Source organism: Xenopus tropicalis, chromosome 5 (assembly GCF_000004195.4).
Source record: "Xenopus tropicalis strain Nigerian chromosome 5, UCB_Xtro_10.0, whole genome shotgun sequence".
NCBI lineage: Eukaryota > Metazoa > Chordata > Amphibia > Anura > Pipidae > Xenopus > Xenopus tropicalis.
The window spans coordinates 14,183,495-14,206,316 of NC_030681.2; the positions used below are offsets into that span (position 1 = coordinate 14,183,495).

At 40.9% G+C, this 22,822-nt stretch overlaps 1 protein-coding gene across 1 annotated transcript in view; it reads right to left on the bottom strand.

Moving 5' to 3' along the window:
* rps6kc1 (ribosomal protein S6 kinase, 52kDa, polypeptide 1) overlaps positions 1-22,822 on the bottom strand; it is an 89,208-nt gene that overhangs the window by 13,814 nt on the left and 52,572 nt on the right. Inside the window, exons 10-14 of the mRNA XM_002934688.4 lie at positions 13,970-14,017; positions 12,754-12,883; positions 4,770-6,311; positions 4,409-4,498; positions 492-574 (exon numbers count right to left, since the gene is read on the bottom strand). Of these exons, the coding sequence (XP_002934734.3) occupies positions 492-574; positions 4,409-4,498; positions 4,770-6,311; positions 12,754-12,883; positions 13,970-14,017 (1,893 nt within the window). The remainder of the gene's footprint in view (positions 1-491; positions 575-4,408; positions 4,499-4,769; positions 6,312-12,753; positions 12,884-13,969; positions 14,018-22,822) is intronic.

The following is a 22,822-nucleotide window of genomic DNA, read 5'->3' on the forward strand; positions in this document are numbered from 1 at the left end:
AAGAAATACTGTACAATTAAATGAATGCATAGAGGTGCTGCTTCTCACCCAGGGACGTGTCTTTATTCTTCAAACAACCAAAGTGCAAAGCTTTGCCAAGGATATAGTTTTCATAAAATGTCTACCAATGTATGTGCCATGCAGAGACCGCCCCCCCACCAAATGAAAAGGAGCATAAATAAAATAAAATCAAATCCAAAAAATATAAAAGCACGTTCTAATAAATTTATTTGCTCGATTTAAGTCCTGTGAGTCCTTCAAGGTTATACTATGTTTCCAGACTGCACCCAGGCATATTTATTTTTGCTGTAGATGTGAGTGCCTGTTTCCATCCACACCTATATATATACATATATACACACACACATAGAGACTATTATCAGTAAATGATCAGCATTGTCTATTTCAGTAGCCATGATAAGTAGCTGCTACTAGTAGCTCCGTGTGTCTTCACTCTAATACTAACTGCACCAAGGGTCACAGTGATTTACCTTCCTGGTGAGAAGTTCAAAGAGAAGAGCGCCCAAACTCCACCAATCACAGGCCTGCGTCTCCTCCGATATCCCTCCGACCTCTGAAATCAAAGACATTTGTTCTTATTAGGATGCACTTCAACCCACAGTACAATCTTTCCCTGGTTGGGAGGGGGTAGCTGATAATGATTGTTTTCTATCACACAAATATACCCTCCTGGTACGGGTAGCCCAGCGCTGGCAGGGGCAGTTGTTTTTTTAAAAACTATTGTTTCCCCTATCTGGAGTGCGGGCTCTATTAGGCCACACTTCTGATGGGGCAAACAATATAGGGGTGATAGATGCCCTTTATCCGGAAAACCCCAGGTCCTGAGCATTCTGGATAACAGGTCCCAAACCTATACCGTATACTCTTGTCACATCTGCCCACTTGGGCCACGGCTCTGTAGGAAAGGCTAAATGCTATTTGGATAACCTCAATGATGGGCAAACACTGACCCATTGGGCATAATTGTAAGCTCTTTTGGGCAGGGCTCTCTTCACCTCTTGTATCGGTTACTGATTGCTTTATATGTTACTCTGTATGTCCAATGTATGAAACCCACTTATTGTACAGCGCTGCGGGATATGTTGGCGCTTTATAAATAAATGTTAATAATAATAATGATGCTAAGTTGAAACAATATCCCCAGTTTGCTTTAAATAAAAGAATTGGAGAAACATAGGCATTTGGGAATTTCAGATTTAAAAATCACTACAAAGGTAAGACTCCAATCCATTATTAATGGTATCTCCCAAAAAAAAAAACAAAAAAGGTTGAAATCAGTATGACTGTGAAATCACAGAATGTGAGGATTACATAGTATTTGTTTATTTGGGAGACGCATTTATAGAGCAGGCGAATGACCCTCGGCTGCTGGAACTTTTTCAGCTTTCTGGCTGCGGAAACTGTGTTTGCTACTGGAATTTTGTTTTGTTTTGTTTGTTTCATAAATACCAAGGCATGTCAGCAGCAGATAAAAGATATATTGCAATAATTAGAAAGCGCAGGGCAGGTGGATGATGTTTTGAAGACCAATGTGTGATAAGAGGCCCCGGGGGGTAGAGAGAGAGAGCAAAGGGTTGTTTATACAAGAGTGAATCATTTTCATCCCGACTCGGCGATAAAGTTTACTTCCTCCCCCCCCCCCGAGGGCTAAAATATCAAGCGGCTTTAATGCTCCTGTTTAGAAAACAAGAGAGGCCGCCAGTGAATTCAGTGCAACAAAAGCCCCAACACGTGGCACCGGCCTTGTTTGTGCATTTTGTTATTGTGAAATGTAAAGCAGCATCGCTGGCAGCGTCACAAAGTGTTCCCTTCAGCCCGTCACACTGATTTTATGTACATTGAATGATTTATAAGGTGTCGATTCCCAGTGGGCTAGGAACAAAAAATCAGACTTATCATGGCTGGACAGAACTGATTTGGTTTGGATATCCATCAAAGGGCCACTTAGGCAGGACTTGAAAGTGATAGGAGACAGCTAAGGGGTTCATGGGGGGCAGTTATATCTTTCCGGGTAAACTTTGCCTTTATTACTTCAGAGAATAATATGGTTATCAAGTATTTAGGAGAGGGTGTAAAGTAAACTATAGAGTGCTACTGTACAGATACAAACATATATATATATTTATATAGGATTAAAGGACGTATGTGGCCATCAAAACCTTGGTGACGCGCTGCCACCTGCTGGGACTCTGTAGGAGATACGAGCAAAGAAGAGTCGGTATTAAAGCTGGACGTGGCTGTGCAAGATAACAACCTAAGGGAAAGTGGCCCTAGAAAAGAGTTTAGAGAAAGGAATCTCTATAAAGAGATGGTGAGATAGATCTCCAGGCATAAGGAGCAGCAGGAGAAAAAGGTTTGGGCCGATGGCCCATTAGTCGCCATGATAGATCTCTGCTACTGTGGGTGACTAACCGCTCCAAAATGCCTTTCCACCGGCAACAAGAGGAGTTTTCCGAAGTCGCGCAAAGTTTCCTCCTGTAGGCAACTTCGTACAACTTGGGAAACTAAAGAGATCTATCGCAGGTGACTAACGCACTCCATGGGACATCAGCCTTATAGTCAGATACAGCAGTGGGTGGTGTGACCAAGTGGTGGCTCTGAGAGGAACAGAGGAGTTGGGCAGGAATGTATGGAGAGGAGTTTGTGCATTATTATTGGAGGTCACAAATTTTTTTTTAAAAGCAGAGAGGTCTAAAGGGCGAAAGATTCAAGAAGTAAAGTTTTAGGGCTATTACACAAAATGCTACACAATGAAAGAAAATACCCTGCCATAGACAATACTGAGAATTGTTGCTGCTAAAACACACACAGAGACCATTCTCAGCATTGTCTATTTGATAGCTGAGGCTAGTAGCTGGCTACAAGAAGTTCTGCGTGTCATTGAACTAAATAAGACTGAAATGGGGAGAAGTAGGAGATGTTTCCAGGGGAGATGGTTTGTAGCAAGCTGTCTAGCAATAGTCTGTGCAGGAGAGGGTGAGGGCATGAATAAGGGTCCAAGCAGTTGGTTAAAATCCTTAGGTATTGTCTGAAAATATAACATTGGATAAGGTAAGATTAATGTTAGAAATTAAATTTAGAAGTGATTTATCAAAGTGTGAAATTAGAGCTGTTCATTCCTATGGGATTTTTAGAAGACAATGCTTCACTGCACTTATGCACTATGTCTACAATTTACAGGGTTAATTTATTAAGAAAATTGCACTAGTTAGTTAGTATTCTATACCCGTGCAGTTAACAGCAGCAATCAGTAGATCTTTGCATTTGGGCCAAACAATAGGATCACATTGGCGGTTTACAGGCCGTTGGGGCGAGCCAATGCGCTCCATGTCTCAATGGGGTTTTTAACCCTGCCTGATTGACATGTGGCCGATTTTTACCCAAATATTAGTCTATGGGCCCATAAACAGCTGACTCAGTCCGTATGCAGCTTTTATTGGCCCATGTATGCCCACCTTAACTACTGATTGGTCGCTTATGGCATATGTAGCAAAGGCAGGACATAAACAATAAGCCTTCATTTATGTATTTAGGTTATTATTGATACAGGTATGGGACCCATTATCCAGAATGCTTGGGACCTGGGGTTTTCCGGATCTCCTACCTTAAGTCTACAAAAAAAATATTTAAACAGTAATTAAACCCAATAGGTCTGTTCTGCCCCCAATAAGGATTAATTATATCTTAGTTGGGATCAAGTACAAGATACTTTTTATTATTACAGAGAAAAAGGAAATCATTTTTAAAAATGTGAATTATTTGATTAAAATGGAGTCTATGGGAGATGGCCTTTCCGTAATTTGGAACTTTCTGTATAATGGGTTTCCGGATAAGGGGTCCGATACCTGTATACATTTAAGTTTCCTAACCCCAAACACCAACCTGATGTACTTCTTACCTGGTACAAATAATACATAAAACATTATGATTTACCCAGAAAAATGCAAAAAATAAATAAATGAATAAAGGCAACGGCATTAAGATATTTTTTCCTGTAGCAATTGTCCAATTTCCTGCTATGTTACACCCAGGTATTGATTTGATGACACTATATTTTAATATTTATAAACCAGAAGCTTCGTATCGATATGCTTAACCCGCGCCGTGTCAATGAGCAGATCAGCCCGCGATGAATATAAATGTCTGCAACTTTCATAGTTTGCGATAGCAAAATGGCATTTCATGATGTACAAAAGTCTATTTACTGTTCAACAAGGCTTCAATTATGAGCCATATCCACCGCGACTTGACAGAGCGAGAATTACTGTGGATATCAGGCCATGCATTAACTTGCGCGGCCAATAAAAGTGCGTTAGCCGAGCTACAGGAGGAAATGAAAGCTGCTAATCTACTTTTCAAGTGAAACATTTGAGGTGATTGATCTAACCTGGGGCACAGTACATTTTCTCTATTGCATCGCTGTCACACGAATCTTCAACCTCACTCCACCTGCTGAAATACGTTAGCTGAATGTGTCCTAAAAACAAAACGACAGGAGAAATCAAAACATTTTTCCCTTCCATTTTCTGTACAAGTGAACTGTAATTACTCTCTTTCTAGCTAAAAACAGTATCATTAAGAATAATGGCATCATTAAGTACTAGAAGCTATTACAGTGGGTGAATTTGCAGCACTGATAATGAAGCTCGAGACAGGAAATGAAGATACTAATTACAAGATAAAACGCCTACTCAGTTAATTGGAAGCAACAGCGAATAAAAAGAAATGCATTTGCAAAAGTTCCTGACCTCTATCATTCAATAAGATGTTGTTTGGGTTCAAATCGCGACACACTATTCCTTCCCCATGTAGAGCGTCGAGAGCCAGAACTATTTCTGCGGCCCATCTCTGAATGCAGGTCTCCGGGATGATAACGTTAGATGCGGCTGACAGTTTGGCATCAAGTTCCTGGAACAGTTTATGGATCTCCTTCTCCTCCCGAAATTCCCTTTTGCCATCAATGGCTGCATCTGTATCCTCAATTTTGATCTTTAGCTGCACCAGGGTAGAAGTTAACTCATCGGAATTGGCCAAAGGCAGTGTTTCTTGAGGACCACAGACGTTTTTTACATCTGAAGAGCTCTCACAAGGAACTTGGGAGATCCCTTCGGTATCAGTGGAATATGGTAAAGGAAAAGTCAACGATGCTGGTAATAAGGTGTCTAAATCACTCAAAGCACCCCTTGATTCTAATGGCTCAATAGGAGCAGATGCAGAAGATTCCTTGTTGTTCGCGTTGACTTGACATTGTTCAATGATTTGTGAATGGGGGCCCCATGTTTGCTCAACAGTCTCAAGTGGATTTGCATCAAGCCCCGTTAATTGCTCCAAACTGTTATTAACCAGTAAAACATCGGGGGTTTCTAAAAGCTTGGGCTCTATTATATCAGTTTCCAAAATGTTGTTCTGAAAAACGACTTGAGTTTCGTCCATTTGTTCAGTGCCAGGCAGGTTGACTAGAAGGTCTGGCCTTCCTTCGTCGATGCTGCAAATGTCATCTAAAGCGGCATCTTTGAAGGAAATGACCGGAACAGAATCATTTGAGCCCCTGCTTATTGCATCATGAGTGATTTTAACGGAGGTGCCAACATGTGGTCTTTCTGGCTCAAATTCATTATCATCAAGATCATCTTGGAAAGGGGGATATGGCTCAACAGTTCCTGCCTTTGAGCCATGATCTCCAAAATCACTGTTGCTTTCCCGACTGTCAATTCGGAAAAATTCCATGGGACTGTCCCTCGATTTTCGCAGTGCGTCAGCCATCATAATTGGCTTTGGCGCACTGTGTCCACTCTCGTCATTAAATAAAGGTTCCTCGCAAGTCATCTGAGACTTTAAAGCATTGTAAGTTGTGCAATGTGGCTCTTCCAAATCTATAAAGTCTTGGGGGGTATCTCCCTGTTCATCCAGGCTAAGTAAAGGCTCTACACTTATTGTGTCAGGTTCCACCTTCTCCTGGCTGTACTCTCTGCAGAGGGTTAGATAGCTTGTGGTACACTCCTCGTCAGAACTTGATGCGGAATCAGCCCACTTAAGAGGACTTTCCCTTCCTTCCTCGTCTTGGGTGCTACTGTCGTCTTGTGAGCTCAGTGTAAAGCTACTTTGCAGCGGTTGCACTGACAGCATGTTTCTATCACTGCTTCCCCTGGAGTCGAGGCTGCTTTTAGAGCAAGGAGCAAGATGTTTTAGAAGGTCTTCATCTGAATTGGAGCTCTTGGAGGGAGGAATATCAAAGCTTTCTTCAGCACTAATACTAAAAAATTTACTCAAGTAGTTCCATAATTTCCCACCTGCAAAAAAACAAAAACAAAAGACTCAGTTGGCTCAAATGAAACAGACTATACATGCTGTATCTCAAACAGTGCAAAGTATGTTACCTAAACTAAGAAATAAATATGGGAAAATATATGAAAAACCTCAAGGGCTGAATGTTGGACAGTCATCGCACTCACCTACTGGCATAGCTTATGCTAGTCCTCAGTGCTTACTCCATCTTCTATAGACCTTTGGTGGGAACATAGTTACCTTTAGGAGATAGAGCTCCAACTAAGGCTTAGTAGGTTGTATGTACCCAAGCCCAATGTTGTCCTATAAGCAAGTTGCATGTGTTTGCAATATGGCCATTGGAAATGCTCACAACTACTGCACCGTAATACCAGGAGATGCAGCCAATCAGCTGCCTCTATAATTCCTGCATACTACTAGCACTATATAGTACAGGTATCTGACCCCTTATCCGGAAACCCATTATCCAGAAAGTTCCAAATTACGGAAAGGCCATCTCCCATTAATTTTATTTTCTATTATTATAGTAATTATAGTTATGTATTGCACCTTTTTTTGATTCAGGAGGACGATATTTCGTCCCACTGTGTACTTGTAAGTATATTGTTGGGATGACAATAAGACAATAAAACTCTACTTACTACTTACTTACTTACTTACCATAGACTCCATTGTAATCAAATATTTCACATTTTTAACAGAACCTTGTACTTGATCCCAACTAAGATATAATTACCCCTTATTGGGGCAGAACAGCCCTATTGGGTTTATTTAATGGTTAAATGATTCCCTTTTCTCTGTAATAATAAAACAGTACCTGTACTTGATCCCAACTAAGATATAATTACCCCTTATTGGGGCAGAACAGCCCTATTGGGTTTATTTAATGGTTAAATGATTCCCTTTTCTCTGTAATAATAAAACAGTACCTGTACTTGATCCAAACTAAGATATAATTACCCCTTATTGGGGCAGAACAGCCCTATTGGGTTTATTTAATGGTTAAATGATTCCCTTTTCTCTGTAATAATAAAACAGTACCTGTACTTGATCCCAACTAAGATATAATTACCCCTTATTGGGGCAGAACAGCCCTATTGGGTTTATTTAATGGTTAAATGATTCCCTTTTCTCTGTAATAATAAAACAGTACCTGTACTTGATCCAAACTAAGATATAATTACCCCTTATTGGGGGCAGAACAGCCCTATTGGGTTTATTTAATAGTTAAATGATTCCCTTTTCTCTGTAATAATAAAACAGTACCTGTACTTGATCCCAACTAAGATATAATTACCCCTTATTGGGGGCAGAACAGCCCTATTGGGTTTATTTCATGGTTAAATGATTCCTGCCCGTGTTTATATTTATAAAGCTGCCCAAGACTGGTGCATTTACTGTTCAAACGTTATTCTCAGTGAGAAAGTCCGTAAAGCTTTTTAAATATGGTATATTCAGAGTTACGCCTCAACTTCAGAGGTGGAAAAAAAATTTGCTAAATGGATTTTGTAAACTGCGAGTTTATATTCGCAAAGATATATATTTGTGCATAATAAATGCACACAGAGGACTTGTTGTGCGCAATTTGTAGATTGTAAGCTCTTTTGGGCAGGGCTCTCTTCACCTCTTGTATCGGTTACTGATTGCTTTATATGTTACTCTGTATGTACAATGTATGAAACCCACTTATTGTACAGCGCTGCGGGATATGTTGGCGCGTTATAAATAAATGTTAATAATAATAATAATAATGTTAATAATAATAATAATTCGCATTTCTCTGCAAATCACAATAAAAAGGAAAGACGGACACAGCAGTGCAAAATTACAGCATTTAGGGGAAAACATGCGCAAACAAACATTTGTGAAAAAAAATGTGCGCTGGGTGAAGTTTATAAATGACCACCAGTGAGTTTTCGGATTTGTGATCAATATCATAATCAGGACAGGTCTTTATCCAGTGGTTTTCTTTTAATAACCTCCCATTCTCCAGGCACCAACATTATGTTTTAGCGAGAGTCTTCCTTCAAATTATCCATATTCCTGATTCATTCCATTGTACACAGAGGCGCAACAAAGGTTGACCAGTTTGACTAAATAAACAACTACATCATCTTCCCCGGCTCAGTACTGCTGACATTTTAGCTCCACGAGAGAAGCAAGGATATAATTATTTCGCTATTTGGAAGCCCCTTTCCTTCTTCCTGTATCTGTGACACAGTCCATCTATTCAAATACAGCACCAATAAGATGTCTGGCATTGGCCAGTGTTGTATTTGGAATTGATTGCAACTTGGCAGCGGCAGTGTTGCTTTGTGCGTAATTAATGCCAAACTGTGATTATGGGCAAAGGCAAATAGCAGCAGTTTAAGGATACTGTTAGATTTTCCAGTTCATTGATGGGTTGTTTTTTTTCTTAACGTTGTTCTTATTCAGTGATGTCAACCGATGAGTAATATGAATTCTACGAGAATTGGGGTTTTTTTTCGTGTTAATGACACATACAGTAACATACTAATAGGGTACAGGATTGGGATCTACTCCCACAACCCAGCTATTCCATTCCTACCTTAAAGGGGAAGGAAAGTCATTTCGGCATTTTACTGCCAATAGATTCACCACATTAGCGCCACCTAGAACCCTATATTTATTCTGCAGAAAGCTTTACTATACCTGAGTAAAGAGCTAGAAGCTCCCTCCGATAGCAGCTGCCATTTTAGCTTGGTCTTGGTAGCTTTCTGCGGCAGTTATAGCCATTGGAAGCTTAGATCACACATTCCTAAGGGTGGGGGGAGTGAGTTCTTATGCATTTTTATGGGAGGGGGGAGCAGGAGTAGGGAGGGGGAGAGGAGAGAACTGAGCAGACTCATGCCCCAAAGCTGAAGGAGCCCTAAAAGAGAGGAAATCTGATACCAAAGAACATGTTCACAAAAAAGAAATCAAGAAATCCTGTGTTTCTTTTGATAGAGGACTCTGATAAAGCTTACTTAGTTGTTACCTTTCCTTCTCCTTTAACCATTCTTCATTTCAAACTAATCTGCTTCTTCTCTGTAATAATAAGACAGCACCTTGTTCTTGATGATAACTACACTTCATACTGACAGCAAAACATCTCTACTAGGTTATTAAGGAAACCTATATTCACTGTTTCTTTGCACTTTGAGACATTGAGATACACGGGTTGCTCCTTGAGGTGCAAATCTTTGCAAAAGCTCCTAAAACGGAGCTTAAAATGTTTCATGCCATTCAGAAGGTGCAAGCTAGGGAGCCCCAGATGAAGAGAGAACCTAGGGTACCTGTGTGAGCTGCGCGCTACATCTTGTGTCCCATAGAGCAGACATTTCTGATCCATGCATGGCCGACTTTAAGACTAGGTTGGCTTGGTACAAGGAAAGCTGGAGTTTTGTTTCTGCACTTCAACCTTCTGACCTTGGGCAGGTTTGGTTATTTTGGATTCCTGTTCTCAGAGTTGGTTAGGTAAGGAAGATAGGGCATTTTAGGCAGGCTATAAGCATCAGAGGGCCCCTTGAATATAATACACAAGAGACATGAACAACCAGCAAAACATGGTGCTTAGTGATGCCATCAGATATAACTGGTGCATTTTAACCCAATGACAGGTCCACAGTAATTTTCTGTCTGCTTTTGTTATAAGACGTGGGCCCCTTGTGTAGAAGTGTAGAATATTCAGAAGCTGTCATGGTCCTCAAGAAAACAGGCACAAACCAATGACCAATTTAATTAAACATGCAATAAAATGGCACAGGGGCACAGGGACACAGATACCCAACTCTATCCTATTATTGTCTACATGTGCCCACCGGCATGCAGTGCTCTTTGACCCTGGTTTCCTAGCTCTGGGGCTGACCTTCCTGGAGTTGCACGGAGCAGAGGCAAGGAGGCTCAGCCTGAAGGCCAGTTAGGGTAAGATTTGAGAATGCCCATTTACACATGTATATTTACCTACTAACCCAGCTTGATGGACATTAAGGGTAAAATATGGGGTGAAAACCTAACTGTTGCCCTAGATATAGTTGGAACTATGGCTCAATGAGTGATACATGAATATTTGTAACCTTGTTACAAGCTAAGGGGGGCCTGAACAAACAATGGACCTCCAAAGGAGACTTGAACTGCAGCAGTAAAATGAAAATGTTCAATGTTTCAAAAAAAGGATAATTTTATGCTGAATATGCTTTCCCCTTGAAAAGTGTAGCCTGACTATTTTGCATTAGCTTCTGGGTGCTAGAGGAGATATAATAAGGTGCAGTGTGTACAAACTACTTTTAAATGGTTAATGACTTAAACTAAGCCATGAACATTAGAATCCAGGTGTGAGAATTACGTTTCATTTGCCACCTGTTCAGCCGGCGCGGGAGGAAAGCAGAATTAAAAAAAGGGACTTCATAAGCAATTTTATTGTAGGAAATACAGTTTTTTTCCTCTGTGTCCATATGTGTTGCCACTGGCTGTATTGCCTGCAATCTAATGCCGAACAAACGTTAAACTGTTGGCCACAAACTACTACTGATAAAACAAAAAAGAGACATCCTAATGAAGTCTAGCGGGAATATGGCATTTTCTACTCTCGCAGCAAACCTTTAACGGGAGCAGGTCGGCTTGGCAAGGACTGACAAGAGAAGAGGAAAGAGTTTCTGCTGAAACGGCATGGTGCATCTATTCCTGCTTGTGCCAGAGCAATTCCTGTGGAAAAACACATCACGCGCACTGTCTAATGATGTTACTACAGTTCATGCTTATTAGGCAGCCATTAGCAGCCGCACTGAGAGTATTGGCCATGTGATTTACAGCAGTTTGGGTTCTGGTAATGCAATTTGTACCTGAGATACCCTGGTTCTTATCAAGGCTTCAGCCACCCAATCATTTTAGACTACAAGTTCCAGAGTCCTCATAGTCACAAGCAGCCTATGAATTGGGGATGAAGGGTTAACAGTAGTTGGAGTTCTTTTTTTTGTACATATAGACCTGATGTGAAACACACATTTCCATTTTTTTACTTCTAACATTCAAGTTCATCTTATAAACAGCACCCTGCTATGATGCCTGAAGCACCGTGGTTACATCTCCAGAATCAAACACCATGAGCGATAGTACAAGTGATGCTTTCAAGAAGGACAGGAAAGCATCTGGCACCCTCACAAATGTAGGAAAGCACAAGGGTGGCCAGACAAGTCTGTTGAACGTATATGTTATATGTTGCTTAGCTGAACTGCCATGTGTCTAACCTAGAAGTTCCCGAACTGTGCGGAAAGAGGGGCTAAACATGAATGGCAGTAAGGGTGACATTTGGTGAGAATGGTCACCTAGTTACATCTAATAGCCCTGTGTGAAGTACAGGAAGGATGATATTATTTGCTATTCAAGTTATTCTTTGAACTATGGCAAACAAAAGCAACAATGTTTTCCTATATCTAGAACCTTGTTGAGGGCTCAGGGGGCCCTGACGGACGAAGGATGAACTGAAAAAGTCCAACAACGATTGCTCGATTGAAAGTCAGTGGTTTGGAGATTCCAACCTGACTGGTGAACATGGATAGCAATAAGGTCAGTGGTTCCTGAACTACTGGGGTGGCCTTTCTGAGGAAGGGAAGGGCAACACAGAAGAAAGTGGGGAAGACAACCTGTGGGAGAAGTAGAACATGGGAAATTAATCCTAAAGGCGGAGAGCAAAAACAATGAACAATGGCTGAGACCAGGAAAGCAAACTGTGCTTTATCTTTTGTCATTTATACTCTAGGTCAGGGATCCCCAACCTTTGTTACTTGTGAGCCACAGTCAAATGTAAAAAGACTTGGAGAGCAACACAAGCACCATAAAAGTTTATGGAGAAGCCAAATAAGGGCTGTGATTGGCTATTAGGGGACTCTATGCACACTCTCAGCTTACAGGGGCCTTATTTGGTAGGAAATCTTGTTTTTATTCAACCAAAACTTGCCCCCAAGTCAGGAATTCAAAAATAACTCCCTGGTTTGGGGCCACTGGAAGCAACACCCAAGGGGTTGGGGAGCAACATGTTGCTCACAAGACACTGGTTGGGGATCACTGCTCTAGGTTCTATAAGTACCACAGAAAGGCAAAATATCAGAGGATGAATAGCACTCTTATCTGACCCTTTCTTGGGCAAATTCTGATCATTGGGCGTTTGAATACCTGGTACTCAAGTGAATTTCTTCAGAAATAGAGAGAGAGCAATTCTCTTGCTCTATAGCTGGAATTCTAGATATAAATGTAGGATCTAAAATATCTATTATTCAGTAAAGGTGTCCAGCATCAGGTCTGGGGTTCTGAGGTGGTTCCTCAAAAACATTTCTATGACAAAGGCCTGAACTTGCACTAAAAAGACAATGACAGAACAGGGGACACATAAAAATCCCTTATGGGCCCGATCTAAGCGCTGTACTTGCAATTTTTCATACATCGACCGACCTTCTGCATGTTGAAGCACAAGGAACACCGACTCTTCTGAGATGATGTACTCCCGCAGACACACCATGTTGGGCACGCAGCGGGGAATGATAGTCTTTCTGGTTGCACAGTGCTCGCTTTTTCTCAGACCCTGACAGAGAACAGAAAGGTTACTTGTACCCTTAGTTATCTTTGGAGCCTGCTGTGCATTATGTTAATCAGCTAAACTAATTTGTCCTGGTTACTGTGGGCTTGGGGGAAAAGAGCTCATCTGCTTCTCCACGTCACTGGTTCCCCTAAGGCTCCACTGATGGCATCTGGCTGGTGTCCAGAGAACAGGAGATGGCACAAGGCTACTATTAAATTAAATTACGGGGGTCATCGTTTTCATTAGAATGTCCACTCTCAGACGAAGTCATCAAAATGACACTTCCTGTACTTCACGTGTGACCCTCCCTCTATCAGGTTTATTTTCTAAGCATACATTTAAATCACAATTCCATCAATGATAATTCATCATAAATTTCTATTTTTTTTAAATGATCAAGAAATGGAGACAGCCAACCTCATAGAAATCATACATTTATTGATCTGCTTTGTGCACAGTTCTAGAGGTAACGGATGAGTATAAAAAAAAAATCTAATACTTGTGATATTCCCAGATGGATGCTGGGGGCTATTGGTTGAATGGAGATGGGGCTAAGGTGGCTTATGTGCTTGCAAAGAAGCAATTACTGGTAGAACATGGAGGTAGGGAATATGCTTTGATGGATGTGGATATGTGTAAGCAGTAATTTTGACCAGATCAGTAGGGCTTCCATTATAATTTAAGATGGAGTTCTCCCACAAACTGAGCAGAGTTTTTCTGCAGAAAGCAGGCCAAACATCTATGTGATTGTAGCAGCCCTATCCCCCACCTTTAATGGTAGCCAGCCTATAAAAAACAAAACAAAACATGGCCATAACTTGACATGGGGATGGTGGCAATAGAGCCACAAGCTGATACTCTAAACTAGATTGCGTTGACTTTTTCCAGTATAGGAACATTTTTGACATGGACAAGTAATCACATATATATGTACTTGCCATTTCTACTGTAAAATTCAGTAAATAGATATCATATTGTAATATATCATTCTCAAACAAATATACACCAACTAGGTACAACAGGGACTTTCTGGTGTTTTCTAGTAATAATACAAGCATAAGCTGAGGATATCAGACATGAACAACTTACTTTTAGAATAAAGGTCTCCTGTGTCTTTGTATCCAAAACAAGTAAAACCTTGAAAAAAAATCAAAGAATAAAAATTAGCTGAAACAATATACCGTGGCCAAGTTTTAAGATATAGTGAAATCATATTACATACCTGCCAACATTTCCTACTGTAATAACAGTTCATAAAAGCCATGAACCCAACTCATTCTAAACAAGACCAGTAACACTTGGTCAAGCCCTCCATTCTGCCAAGCTCCACCCATTTTGTAAGCTCTGCCCCTTTTTGGCCATGCCATTAATCAGAAAATACAGCATCTAAAAGCATGGTCAACCCACCTCCCAATGTTCTGTACCACCCAGCAATTGCCACCACAGCATTTCTGCCTGAAACATAGCAAAAGGTAATGCAAGTTATGAGAGCAGGAAGAAGTTTGGTGAAGAAGTAATTGGGTTCCCCCAAAACACACTGATTTCATCATCTAAAAGCACGAGGAGTACCACACTGTATTTTCTAGATGAGTCCCCAACATTTCACATGATCTGGAAACCACCTGAAGTCAACATAGTATTAATACTTAGAAGCATTTGTATGTTTTATTTAGCCCCTTGGGCAGACACAGGAACACAGGCAACGTTTTTTTTCTTCCAGACCAACAGAAACCAATCAGCAAGTTAGTATGTACTGTTGTAGCATAGTTATTAGGTATAAAGATCCGGCCAGATACTATTGGTTCCAAGACAATGGGAATCTAGCCAATGAGGATATAGTCATGCAAATGCAACAGACAACTGACTGGGACAGGGAATCATTTAAATGGTCCAATATGGTGGCCAGCGGTCTACCAGTTCCGTCAAGAAAGGTTTGAATTAACAGCCTTCTCTCTATACAACTTTTCGAAAAGTAAAAATAATTTTCAACAACTTTGCAATAAACATCAATTTAAAAATACACAGCCTTTTCATAATTTTGAATGTAATAATATGGTTTGGAACAGTTCCCTAAGCCCCGCCCCCTGTTCCCCTGCTGATCTGGCTGAATACTTTGTGACTCAAATAAAATGTAACAGTAGTCACCTGTCCTCAGCCTGCCTTCTCCCAATCCCACAATTCCCTGCTGCACACATGATGTCAACATGGAAAAGGACCTCCCAGTGCAATGCATTGTGGGTTATATAGTTCCTGTCTGTAAGCTGTGGAGAAGTTGTTACAATTTGTAACATCAGTGCTTTAGTCCCTCCTCCCCTGCCAGGATTTCAAAAGATGCAGAAAGAGAAGAACTGTTTTGCAGCTGGATTTCAGCAATTCAAAATGGTATTTATTCCTACTTTTTGAAGGAACAGATTACAGTGATAGGTATATTAAAGGTTTCTGCCTTGTGTAGGGCTCTTTAACAAATTTTGGTTGGGAAGCATGAGTTCCCCTTTAAGCCTCGTGCAGTTAGCCACCGGCAGCCGGCCCTGACAGGCAAATGCATCTTTAAATTCAGAATTAGCTGAAGATATAATTTGCTATATTAGAACTGAAGATTTCTTGATACACATCCCATATTTTGTAATCACATTTATTAGTGTCTCGTCTGCTGTCCAGTGTTGGAGGCCATAATTGTCATGGGCATCCTGCTGCGAATCTTGGGATAGAGCTGTGACTCTATTGGTTACAAACCAAAGGACAAACGGGCCATTAGGGAATATGCCAGCTGTTAACTTGCGCTGATATCCAGAAGGGTCATCTTCAGTCTGAAGAAGCAGGCAATCTGCAGACTAATTACAAATCCTCGCGTGCGTGCTGCCCACTACGACTGGTGACTTTCAGAGGAAAAGAAATCCTGGTAGGCATGCAAATAGCTCGGCGGCAGAAGGATGCCAGGCAATGCCTCGCAAACCTAATTTGTTAACAAAAACAGACAAGAGGAACTCCAAATGTGCTCAAAAGTAATTCTTCCTCAAATTGTACCACTGCAGTGCATTATGGGTAAAGTCAAACCCGATTCTGCTTCTGTTTATTGCACTCCATCTGCAACAAACGGTTTAACAGCTGAATTACCAAGTCATTTGCTACTTATTTTTTTAATTCTCCTCACTCTGTAAAGAACAGTGGTTGAAAATGGCAGGCTGCCCCCACTGGGGACAGAGAGCTGTGTTGGGGCAGTCTGAATTACATTCAGGGTGAAATTTGGGGAAAATACCAGTTTGCTCTGCTAGATACACCTTAAAGCTCAGCTTAGGTTGAGCAGTTAGGGTAAAGGTGCCCATACACGTTAAGATCCGCTCGCTTGGCGAGGTCACGAAGCGAGTGGATCTTCTCCCGATATCTCCACCTACGGGTGGGCGATATTGGGTGAATTTAGGCTAATTCGAATTAGAACGCCAGAATAGGCAAAGTCGGTTCGGGGACCGCATTAACGAGTCGATGCGGTCCCCGATCCGATTACATTTTTTAACCTGCCCCATCGATTTCAGGCCAGATGTCGGTCGGGCAGGCCTGTCGTTTGTGCCCCTACACGGGCCAATAAGTTGCCGAGTTGGTCTAAGGGACCGATATCAGCAGCTACAATTGGCCCGTGTATGGCCACCGTAAGACTTGGGTTGGAAACTTAATTGCTGCCCTTGGGACTGTAGACTATTTTCCTATATCTGTGACTGTGTTATGAGCTAGCATTGGTACTGACCAAAGGGTGAACCTCCAAGAAGTCCAACAGCCACCATGTATGGTGCCTGGTTTAAATTTGCCTTTAAAAATGGCATCTTTTTTGGGGTGCCCTATAGATCTTTGGGGTCCAGATCTGTGGAACAATTAGGTGGAGGTATCTGAATGGTCTTCTCTGGAAAAGTAGTAGGCTGTGAATATACCAAGCCTCCCATTACTCCAGTTTAGTTGTTAAGAGTTCCACTGACCTATCAATGGGAAGGGGGGGGCCATATATATGATAGTGTATAAGCCAACATCACCAGTGATGTTGCCCATAGCAACCAATCAGATCTTTGCTTTTGTTTTCTAACTTGTAGGTAGCCAATCAACTCTTAGGGGCTCATTCATTAAACCATGATTTTTTGGTGGTTATATTCACGATTGGAAGATGTCACAAAAATTATTTTATTGGGCGTAAGAAAATATTGTGGTTGCGTTCTGAAAGTCACACAATTTTCGGATCCAAACGTTTGTAAACGGCACGAAAACCTTTCTGGCTTTGAAACCTTCAATGCATGATTTTGGAAGCCTCCCATAGGGCTCAATGGCACTTTGCAGCTCCAATCTGGCCAAAAGATAGTCACCATACCGAAGCTTGAATGAATTCCGAAATGGTTGTAGTCTTTGCGAAAAATACAACTTTTTCGTGGTTACCGAAAACCGCAAAAATGTCTTGGAATTTTAACGAAATTATTGTGGACATTACGAAAATTTCTAGCAGAAAAAAAATTGTGGTTTAATCAATGGGCCCCTTACTGTTGATTGGTTGCTAGAGGCAACAACACCGTTAATGTTGGTTTAAACACTATAATAAATATGTCCCCGGGAACAGTTGCCAGCATACAGTGGTTCTGCATGAAATGCACAAAATTATCTCAATTCCTTCTTATTAAAAAACGCACAGTAGCACACCGGTCAGCCAAAAATGGCCATATATTTAGACGACAACGGTCCAAGTCTTACCCTTCATGGAATTCAAAATGTCCACAAAGGGGAAGTTATTGAGAAATTCCATGCGCCACGCCTCCGTCACTTTTGTAAAGAAAAGACAATTTTGTTCTTAACAGACCTGTAGGTCAGTTTACATTATAACGATTCCTCCGGTTCTTGTTTAATGACACGGATATTCCCACCTTAGTGCCTAAGAGTAGACCGCTGACCAATAAACGCCTGATGTTCTGAAGAACAAAAATAGCAGAACCCTGGAATTTGCCCGATCTCCGGTCTGTTTGCAGCTGGATGCTGTTCACATTGAGGTAATAAATACAGGAACATATGTGATTTTTTTTTTTTTTATAAATGTGCCCTTTGACTGTCAGTTTTTTCCCAAACAGGTGTTGCCTAAATGATTATAAATTGGCCCCTGGATACACCTCTTCAACTGAGCCGTACAGGACTGGTGATAATATAATTAGAGCTGAAAACATGAGGCTGGTGAATGCCTCCCATCTGTTTGGCAATAATGTTTAGTTAACAATAGTCTTTATAAGAAGCACCTTCAACATACAGCTCTGAGACATACGCCAAGTTAGCTCCATTAACCACTCAGGTACTGGGGCCCAGTAGTGAGCATTTCCTCCCCTTTTTGCTTCTGGCCTTTAACAATTAAACACCACAGTGTCACCCCCCTTATAACCCCCATTGGGGTTAAACTGGCTTTAACATTAATAATGATTCCATTTCAATCAGTGGAAATGCAGCCCTCGGGTTTCTCTTCACCCACAAAGATTCTACAGTCCGTCCGGAAGGCAGTGAACTTTAACGCACAGTTAGCGCCATTATCCGAGCTTCAGGTCTGCTCTGCTGTCCCTATAGAAGATCAAACAGATGCTCTGGGAGAATAAAACACTGACCTTCAAGGTTCCCTGCTGCAGTAAGCCATTTTATCTGGTAGGGGGCAAACAAACAGCTCTATTCTGCACATTTGTTCCACATGTGCCAATGGTCCCCTGAAGCAGCACAGAGATGGCAAGAATATTGGTAGGGCTAACTACTACTAAAAACAGCCACAGTCCCTTCCCAGAGGCTACTATAGGCAACATCTCTCCTTATTATACCTGCTATCCCACAGCCAAAGTTCCTTCCCAGAGGCTATTATCCCCCCACTGCTACTATAGGCACCATCTCTCCCTACTATACCTGCTATCCCACAGCCCCAGTCCCTTCCCAGAGGCTATTATCCCCCCACTGCTACTATAGGCACCATCTCTCCCTACTATACCTGCTATCCCACAGCCCCAGTCCCTTCCCAGAGGCTATTATCCCCCACTGCTACTATAGGCACCATCTCTCCCTACTATACCTGCTATCCCACAGCCCCAGTCCCTTCCCAGAGGCTATTATCCCCCCACTGCTACTATAGGCACCATCTCTCCCTACTATACCTGCTATCCCACAGCCCCAGTCCCTTCCCAGAGGCTATTATCCCACTGCTAATATCGGCACTCTAATATTCTCTACTATACCTGGTATACCACAGATGTAGTCAAAATAAACTTTGGGGAAATACTATATTTAATTGCAATAAGGTGGCAAGTGCTGTCCTACTAATAAAACAGCTAGAAGGAGAATGCAGGGTTGATTTTTATATTTTGCTGTAAAGAGCTATAATCAGAATCTAGTGCACAGATGGATGGGCAGTCTGCCTCTGAATAAATATAACATGGAGGCTGAGCGATACTGTCCGTACTACTGTGGGTTCTGTACAAGCTGTAGTAATGGTATCAGAGGCAGCAGCCTTTTTTTTTTTTTTTTTTTTAACAGTGAATGGGTTTACCCGCCAGTAATGCTAACAAAAGGCATCAGGAATTATTGGCAGTACTGCTACGCATAAAGGGGAGATTTTCCTCTGAACATCTGGAGAACTTCACATTTGCAAGATCCACACTTGGTTTAAGTCATTTCTTAATGAACAATTCTGGGGCTCTGTATTAATATGATAGCTTCATTCACAAAAGATCATAAGGAGCCAAATAGCCACGCTGCTTTCCTTTTTTTTTTTTTTTTAATGCTGACAATAAGCCAATTGCTAATGAATCCATCTATATAAAGTACAGCAAAACAGCTCTGATAGAGTTCTTTGCTAAAATCAGTGATTTTAGGAAAATAAAAAATGATTCAACATCCAAGGGGTTGGGGAGCAACATGTTGCCCACAAACCGTTGCTTGGGGATCACTGCTATACAATAAATTGCCGCACCCCTGTCCTTTCCCAAATATTTTCCTGCACAGGCAACATGGTTTAATAAATAGGATAAACCCTTCGGTCAGTTGTTGCTGCTGCTCTGTTCCTTCAGGTGAATAAACAGCAGTCCATCAAAGTCAACCTTACAGAAATTCTGAGTATATTGCCCCAGAAAGAGCAGAAAGAGGTCCAAAACAAACAAAACAGCAGCTAATTCAGCAGCAGTAGAGGATAGTTACATAGGGGTAAAAAAAGACCAAAGTCCATCAAGTTCAACCCTTCCAAGTAAACCCAGTACACACAAACCTATACTTACCAACCCGGCCATTAGGGCCTGATTTATGTTTGTTAAGCCTTACAAACTTGAGTTTTACTAACTCCCACTGAGTTTGGTGCTAAAAATGCTCTGCAATTTCTGTAACCGGCTTTTGCTACCCAAACGAGCAGATCTTAGAGAATGAGCTATTGCTACCTATACTGACTAGGAATCTTATGGCTTTAATAGCTTTATCATAAGGGTGACGACACACAGAGCTACTAGTAGCAGCTATGTGTCGTGGCTACTAAAAAACACAATTCTGATCATTTACTGATAATTGCCTCTACGTGTGTTTTAGCAGACGCAATTCTCAGTATTGTCTATGGCAGGGGATTTTCTGGAGTTTTTTAACCTTGAAAAACTAACTGCTACTAGCCCAATGTGTCTTTACCCTAAAGAACCGCTTTCTACCAGTCAAAAGGCATGAAGTAGCTGTAAAGGGTAAAGAACCCCCAAACCTTTATATAGCTCTGTTTCTTTGTTTGTATCCAATGCCCAAAACCCAACTCCACATTTAAGGTATGGCCTGACCCGATATTAATATATTTAACTGTGTCTAGATTAAGGTCCAGTCTGTTTTCTACAACAGGTATGGGACCTGTTATCCAGAATGCTCTGGTCCTGGGGTTTTCCAGATAGATCTCCATACTTTGTCTATTAAAAAATTCATTTAAACATTATTTCAACCCAATAGGATTATTGTGCCTCCAATAAGAATAAATCACATCTTTAGATCAAGTAAAAGGTACTGATTCATTATTACAGAGAAAAAGGAAATTGTTTGTAAAAATTGGAACTATTGGCTTAAAATGGAGTCTATGGGAGATGGCCTTCCTGTAATGCTGAACTTTCCGGATAAAGGGTTTTGGGATAATTGATCCCATACCTGCGTAACAAGTAAATATGCGCATAAGGAATGCTTTGCATGCCATATTATATCACTTGGTATTTAAGAGATGTCAATTTAAATGCTAATTTCGTTATTATTACCCAATGGCACGAGTGCTGCTTTTTCTATACAGAATGGCATTAATTTCAATAAGTTGTACAAATTCTAGCGAGCAGAAAGAATAATTAATCGTCAGGTCATTATGCAATGTAACGTAGCAAATATTAAAGAGAAATGGCCTCCAAAAACATGGCATAATGACATATCAATGTAAGCCTTAAAAATGCATTTAAGTATGTTTAGTGCATACACGTTCCCTATGCTAATTTTATTTTAATTAAATATATTTGTGTTGTCAGGTCCTTTTATATGCACTGCTGATCCATCATCAAACGTTAACTTTCCAACTTAACACCAGCATAGCCGGTGGCAGCCTGAAGCTTTGCCATCTGCTGCCATCCAAAGTCACTGTGGCCACCTTCAGAACATATGCATCAAAGCCCTGAGACACGAGATAGAAGGAGTTTTGTAGAAGTCAGCATAAGGGAAGCTGCAGACCCAGAGGCAGGCAACAGGCAAGCCTACAGAAAAAGGGAGCCCGCCGAGCTATTTGTCACCATATCAAATAACCAGGCAAGGTCACAAGGGACGTGACGGAGTAAGGAAGCTACACAGTATGCATAATATCGCATGGAACAATGCGACATAGGAATATTACCAGGGAAAAATGTAACCCTGTTATCACCAGAACCCTAAAGACACCCCAAAACAAAGACTAATGCTTAAATAAACAGCCCCATTATAAGAATGTTCATTATGAGATAATAAAAGCAATGACATTTTATCATGAAATATGTCCCAGATATCAGTAGGTGGGAGACAGTGGGGGCTAACTTATACTCATCAATTTACACCAAAATCTGTTCATTTGTATAACCCCCTTCTCAATCAGCCACACTTACTGCTTCCTTTACAATATATATGCAGTGCAAGATTTAGGAATATATTTCTTTATTGAAAGAACCACTTTTGGCATTGGTAAGGGACCTGTTATGCAGAAGGCTTGGGACCTGGGTCTTTCCATAATTTGGATCTCCACAGTATACTAAAAATCATTTAAACATGAAATAAACCCAATAGGGCTGTTCTGCCCCCAATAAGGGGTAATTATATCTTAGTTGGGATCAAGTACAGGTACTGTTTTATTATTACAGAGAAAAGGGAATCATTTAACCATGAAATAAACCCGATAGGGCTGTTCTGCCCCAATAAGGGGTAATTATATCTTAGTTGGGATCAAGTACAGGTACTGTTTTATTATTACAGAGAAAAAGGAATCATTTAACCATTAAATAAACCCAATAGGGCTGTTCTGCCCCCAATAAGGGGTAATTATATCTTAGTTGGGATCAAGTACAGGTACTGTTTTATTATTACAGAGAAAAGGGAATCATTTAACCATGAAATAAACCCAATAGGGCTGTTCTGCCCCCAATAAGGGGTAATTATATCTTAGTTGGGATCAAGTACAAGGTACTGTTTTATTATTACAGAGAAAAGGGAATCATTTAACCATTAAATAAACCCAATAGGGCTGTTCTGCCCCCAATAAGGGGTAATTATATCTTAGTTGGGATCAAGTACAGGTACTGTTTTATTATTACAGAGAAAAGGGAATCATTTAACCATTAAATAAACCCAATAGGGCTGTTCTGCCCCCAATAAGGGGTAATTATATCTTAGTTGGGATCAAGTACAAATAACTGTTTTATTATTAAAGAGAATTATTTG